The sequence below is a fragment of the Myotis brandtii genome, unplaced genomic scaffold (assembly GCF_000412655.1).
Source record: "Myotis brandtii unplaced genomic scaffold, ASM41265v1 scaffold194, whole genome shotgun sequence".
In the NCBI taxonomy this organism is placed as follows: Eukaryota; Metazoa; Chordata; class Mammalia; order Chiroptera; family Vespertilionidae; genus Myotis; species Myotis brandtii.
The window spans coordinates 62,638-69,631 of record NW_005357232.1 but is presented as its reverse complement, the minus strand read 5'-3'; the positions used below and the strand labels follow the sequence as shown (position 1 = coordinate 69,631).

General features: G+C 37.1%; 1 protein-coding gene across 2 annotated transcripts in view; it reads left to right on the top strand.

Moving 5' to 3' along the window:
- Positions 1–6,994, top strand: part of SNX6 (sorting nexin 6) — a 57,052-nt gene that overhangs the window by 25,493 nt on the left and 24,565 nt on the right. For both annotated transcript variants that reach the window (XM_014538593.1, XM_014538594.1), the window contains 2 exons: positions 1,957–2,052; positions 4,750–4,855. In XM_014538593.1, coding sequence (XP_014394079.1) covers positions 1,957–2,052; positions 4,750–4,855 — 202 coding nt within the window. The remainder of the gene's footprint in view (positions 1–1,956; positions 2,053–4,749; positions 4,856–6,994) is intronic.

The following is a 6,994-nucleotide window of genomic DNA, read 5'->3' as shown; positions in this document are numbered from 1 at the left end:
TGATGAACAGGGGTAGATGCAGAGGCAGAGCAGTATTGAACAGACTGTCAAACTACAGTGGGAAGCCTGGGGAGAGTTTGGGGGGGGGTTAAGAGATCAACCGAAGGACTTATATGCATGCATATAAGAATAACCAATGGACACAAGACACTGGGGGGTAGGGGAGGCCGGGGGAATGTCAAGGGGGGGAAAAAGGAGACATATGTAATACTCTTTGTAATACCTTAAGAAATAAAAATTATTTAAAAAATTTAAAAAATAATAATAAAATTAAAAAATCAGTGTGTGTTGGAGGGCCTAAAGATAGAACAGTAAATTCTAACTTGGAAGAGTTACATGAAGAGAGATGCCTTTTAATTTGAATGTTTAAGTCTGAATAGCAGTTTTGATGAGAGGGGAGGTACCATTTCAGGTACAGAGGAACCTAAAAGTTCAGAGATTCTTTTGAGAATTATTTGGAACATAAGTTTTGGTGGAGGTAAGTTAATGGGTGAAAAGATAAAATTGAATCAGATTGTTGAAAATCTTTAATAGCATACTAAGGAGATTGGCCTTTATTCTCTGAACATTGTGAAACTGTAAAGTTATTGAGTAAAGAAAAGATGCTCAAAATTTGATTTTGGAAAGTTATCCCAAAGCAGCAGAATGGATTGGATTGAGATGAAGGATGTTAACTAGTAGTCCGATGTAGTAGTCTAGGCAAGAGATAATGAGGACATTTACTAGGACAGAGTTAATATAAAGAACAGATATCAGACATTTGCTGGTAGAATTTGAGCTGTGAGAGAAAGAAATTGTAGATTATTTAAAGAATTTTAATGAGAGGTATGGGATTTTAGGGAGTATATAGGAGTGTGAGAGACTGGTTGGATGGAGAGCCATGAATAGGGAACAGGAAGAGGAAAAATTTGGAGGTTAGATTGTGGAGAGCGTATAATGAGTACTGTCTTAGACTCATGTGATATGAGATTAGCATTATCTCCATGTAAGGATATGATATATACATAGGGTCCTAGCTGGTTTGGCTCAGTAGATAGAATGAACATCGGCCTGTGGACTGAAGGGTCCTGGGTTTGATTCCAGTCAACAGCACATGCCCAGGTTGTGAGCTCGATCCCAGTAGGGGGCGTGCGGGAGGCAGCCATTCAATGATTCTCTCTCATCATTGATGTTTCTCTCTCTTTCCCTCTCCCTTTCTCTCTGAAATCAATAAAAACATATTTTTTTAAAAAGATATGATATAGGCAGTTGGATCTATGAATCAGGAAAGAGCTGAGGGGTAGTGATAGAGATTTGTGAGTTATTTACATAAAGGTGAGCATTGAAGCCATGCCAGTAGATAAGGAAGTTAGATAGGGTGCTCCTTTATTGGACACCCTAATGTAGCAAGTGGTAAAGTCAGAGTTATTGGCTGCTTCTCAGTTTTGCCTTAGATAACCATTCATGCCACTCAAAGTCATCTTTTGTGTCCCTTGAACTCGAAGTTGCTGACACCAAAAACAGGACAGTAGATGATGTTTGGATGAATTTAGAGTGAAGAATGTGCAGAATATATTTTCAGACCTTTTACAGAAGTGTATGATGGTATATTGTACACCAATAAATTTTATGTTTAAAGGAACTTCTGAGTTAACATTTTAGTTGTCTTTACATTATATAGTAGTGCTAGATAGGATATGATGAGAGGTCTACTTACAACAGAATTATTAAATATACACTGAGATATCTAGGTCTTTTTGTAGATCAGCTGAATCTGAATCTTTGAGGTGAGGCCAAACTTTTCTTTAATTCCCTGAAGTTTGAAAATCGTTAATATACATGATGAAATTGCTACTTTATTAAGTTTAAAAACTGGGATCTTTTTGAAATTGCCCTGTTGACATCAAAGTGTAAAAAAGGCGTTAATTTCCATTTGTAATTTTTTAAAATGCTAACTTCTACTTACCTTTCTTTCAGTTGAGTGTGCGAGGAAAAAATAAAAAAGAGAAACTTGAAGATTTCTTTAAAAACATGGTTAAATCAGCAGATGGAGTAATTGTTTCAGGAGTAAAGGTAAGATTTTATTTGATTAATAGGAGTATTTGTTTAAGAATTTACTCCTTTTTTAAAAAATGTTTTTTTTTATTGATTTCAGGGAGAATAGATGCTCTTTTCAGCTAGGGCAAGAATTTACTCCTTTTAAAAGGAAGCTAGACTGAAAATTTAGATGTGTAAAAGATTATATTCGAGTAAAAGAGAAATTTGGGCAGTAGAATCCTTAAGCCTAGGAAATTAGACCCCCTACCTTGGGTACACTCTTGCAGCGGTTCTCAACCTGTGGGTCGCGACCCCTTTGTGGGTTGAATGACCCTTTCACAGGGGTCGCCTAAGACCATCAGAAAACACATATATAATTACATACTGTTTTTGTGATTAATCACTATGCTTTAATTATGTTCAATTTGTAACAATGAAATTGGGGGTCACCACAACATGAGGAACTGTGTTAAAGGGTCGCAGCATTAGGAAGGTTGAGAACCACTGCTTTAGAGCTTCCTTTTCCAAGGGTCAGAGATTTGCAGGTCGAAGGGAATTTGCCTACCTGAACCCCACACCTCTTCCTCCAAACCAGACCGTGCTCCAGTTATCTAGAACCCTAGATATCTTTAGCCAAATTCCAAGCCTACCTCCAGGTCCTGCATGGGCTTTTTCCCTGAGTCGATCCTCCAGTGGGTAGACAGTGCTACTGGTGTGTGCACTCTGTGGGTGATCAAGGGGTGACTATAGGACAGCTGAATAGAGGGAAGGCACAGGGGAGAAAATCAGTAAACAGGATGGACTGTCCAGCCACATGCACAAGAAATCCATCTGGATGCCCTGCAGAGCTGCAGGGTGGGACATAAATGTGGCTCAGCAGTTGAGCATCAGCCCAGGAACCAAGAGGTCACTGGTTCGATTCCTGGTAAGGGCACATGCCTGGGTTGTGGGCTCAATCCCCAGTAGGGATGTGTGCAGGAGGCAGCCGATTGATGATGTTCCTCTTTCATCGATGTTTCTTTCTATCCTTCTCCCTTCCTCTCTAATTAATTAATTAATTTGAGTTACTAGCTGTTGCTTTAAAAACAAAAAAAGACTCCTTCCATTTGTACACTTGCCCTTGGCCTTACAAATGTTAGGAGCAGACCTGGATTCACATTGGGAATTAGAAGAGCTAAGTTGATGTTTTGGTCTTGTCTCATAGTAGCTATATGATCTTTTTTTTTTTTTTAATATATTTTTATTGATTTTTTACAGAGAGGAAGGGAGAGGGATAGAGAGTTAGAAACATCGACTAGAGAGAAACATCGATCAGCCGCCTCCTGCACACTCCCTACTGGAGATGTGCTCGCAACCAAGGTACATGCCCTTGACCGGAATCGAACCTGGGACCCTTGAGTCTGAAGGCTGACGCTCTATCCACTGAGCCAAACCGGTCAGGGCTCATAGTAGCTATATGATCTTGAGAAAAGTCTCTTTCTCTGAATCTGTTTTCCATTTTCAAAATGCAGTTAATAATACCACCTGGCTCACGGGATTGTTAGAAAGACTGAATGAGATAATATGTGTGAAAATACTTACAAAGTTAATTATTTACCTACATAACACCTAACTTTTTCTTAATGGTGTCCTAAAATGATATAAGACTTAATTTGTCTGAAGACTCATACCATTAAAATATAAGAGTAAAATGCTTATATTACACTATCAAGCAATTACTAAGCTATAAATAATGCTGCTTTGTCATCGTTACCTGTTTTATAGATACATCTACAATAAAACTTAGGTGTAAAGTACTATTTATTTGATTTATACTTTGATTTTTCAGAGATAGGTCAATTATATGTTGACTATGCATGTGCTATAACTACTTTCTAATAAGGACTCAGCCTACTTCCATTTTGATGCTGCTTATGCACTAATATTGAACATTTTTCTTAGCATTTAGTGTAAACCACTATATTGATTAGGGTTTTGATAAAGTAGTAACTAAAATTTTAACATTTACAATGTGATGTTTGATAGCCCACATTTTCTTATTTAATCTTCACTACAATCCTGCAAGTTAATGTTATCCCCATTTTTACAGTTAGGAGAACTGGTACACATGAATTACAGATTTAAATGTCATTCTGTCAGTATTTGGCTTCTAATTTTCTGTTGATGTGGATCTTTAATTACATCATTTCAACTGGTGCTCTTTCAATAAACAATGGACATTTTAGAAGGGAGGAAAGTACTGTTAATAATTTTTATTTTGATGTTTATCTAACTTTGCTCCAAAAAAAAAAATTGAAGACAGTGGTTGATATAATAATTGCTCCCAGCCTTCTGAAATGGCCCATAGTATACATAATAGACCAAGAGAAATAGACTTACTTGTCCATCAGAATTTTTTCTTTATTTCTCAAAAACAATTGGTCACTCCCACTGACAATAATGTATTTGTTGGGGTGTAAAGGCAGAGCATGAGTACGAACACGTTTCAGAGAACCATATGGGGAGCTCTAAGCCTTCAGCTGCAAAACCATAGAAGATCTCTTACTTGATAGATAGAAATTCATGTTTATTAAAGTCTGAATTTGTTGGTGAAATCAATATAACATCTGATTATTAAGGATAGGATGCTATTTTACTAATGATCTTTTGTGATTATAATGATAACAAAATGATTTACATATTACATTAAAGCAAACAATTGAAAAAAGTTCATATTTTCTTTTGATCCTATAGGATGTAGATGATTTCTTTGAGCATGAACGAACATTCCTTTTAGAATATCATAACCGAGTTAAAGATGCATCTGCTAAATCTGATAGGATGACAAGATCCCACAAAAGTAAGGCTTTATTTATGTTATTTACAATTTATAAAAGTCTTGATATAAAGCAGCATTTCTTAAACTGTGGTCTATGAAGCCTTGGTTCTGAGGCCCTTTTTAGCAAGTCTGTGATGTCAAAACCATTTTCATAATAATACTATGATGCCTTTTGCCTTTTTCATCATGTTGATGTTTATTTTATTTTATTTTTTTAATGCCCTTGACCAGACTCGAACCTGGGACCCTTTGGTCCACAGACTGACTCTCTATCAACTGAGCCAAACCATCTAGGGCAACATTTATATTCTGATGCAAAAGCCATCCTATATAATAAAAGCATAATATGCAAATCAACAGAACAGTGGAACAACCAGTTGGAGGCGGGCGGGGCTGGCGAGCAGGCGGCGCCAGGCCAGCCAAGGCACATGCCAGTGGGCAAGGGAGGAGAACAGCCAGGGCCGGCTGGTGCTGTCTCCTGATCAGCCTGCCCGGTCACCTCCTGCAGAGGGAGGCCAGACTGCAGGCCTAAGCCGTCAATCAGATATCCCCTGAGGGCTCCTGGACTGCAAGAGGGCACAGGCCGGGCTGAAGGAACACCCCCGCCTCCCCAGTGCACGAATTTTCGTGCACCAGGCCTCTAGTGATGAATAAAATTGCTGGTACTTTAGCACAAATCAAGGCAATGGCATCAAACTGTACTAATAATAATCACTGTATTCTTTCCCTCAAAGTTCATTTAAGAATGTCCTTGAGTACACTTTTTTTTTTTAATATATTTTATTGATTTTTTACAGAGAGGAAGGGAGAGAGATAGAGAGTTAGAAACATCGATGAGAGAGAAACATCGATCAGCTGCCTCCTGCACACTCCCCACTGGGGATGTGCCCGAAACCCAGATACATGCCCTTGACCGGAATCAAACCTGGGACCTTTCAGTCTGCAGGCCGACACTCTATCCACTGAGCCAAACCGGTTTTGGCCACTTTTTTTTTTTTTTCATCCTTTACATGGTAAAATGGGAGGTATGCATACAGCACTTTGTATACTGAAGTATGATGGTTCTCTCTAGTAAAGCATTTTAGTGATTGAGTTCCAACTGACCTAGCTACTTTTTTCATAAGAGACCATTTTTACTTGAAAGAATGGCCGACAGACTATGATTATTCAGACTTTAGTGTTTGTTAGACATGTTCTTAAAAATTCACTAAGTGAGTCTGTCACTTTAAGGAAAACAACTGACAGTATTTGTGGACAATGATAAAAGCCAAGCTATTCAATAATTAGAAGTTTGGAAAACTTGTTTTCATTACCATGAGTTTGCATCACAATAATTAAAGACTTGTCTGAAATTCTATTCTTGATTTTTATATAAACTGTAAAAATGCTGTGTTCTTCCACTTGCTTCCATGGTGTGTTCTATTTTATATCTATTTCTCTATATCAATTATTTTTTAAATGCCAATAAAAATAATTGGTATATTTTTAAAAAAATAAAGACTTGTCTGAGATTAATGATATTAGTGAATGATATTTTTTATATTGTATACTGAAATGTGTCAACTTTCAAGTATGTCAAGATTTGTATCATTTGTTGAACCGATACTTTCTAAATGCATGATGTTATAAAATTGTGTGTGTAAACGATCCATTCAAAATGCAAGATAGGCTAATGGTTTTTAACAGCTTTATTGATGTATAATTGATATCAATAAGATGCAATGTTCAGAGTATGCAATTTGATAAGTTTTGACATATGTTTGAAATCATCACTACAATAAAATTAAATGAACATATCCATCACCACCAAAAGTTTCTTTGTGACCCTTTGCAATCCCCCTGTCCCACTCATGTATTGTCTCTATAGATCAGTTTGCATTTCAAGTGGAATAATACAGTATGGACACTTTATTGTCTAGCTTTGAAATTCAACAAAATTATTTTGAAATTCATCCATGTTGTGCATATCAATAGTTCATTACTTTTTATTGCTGAGTGGCATTCCATTTTATGGATATATTATGATTGTTTATATAGCTGTTGGTGAACATTTGAGTTACTAGCTGTTGGCTATTGTGAATAAAGCTTATATGAGCCATTTTATGTAAGTACTAGAGGCCCGGTGCACAAAAATTTGTGCACTGGGGGGGGGGGGGGCCC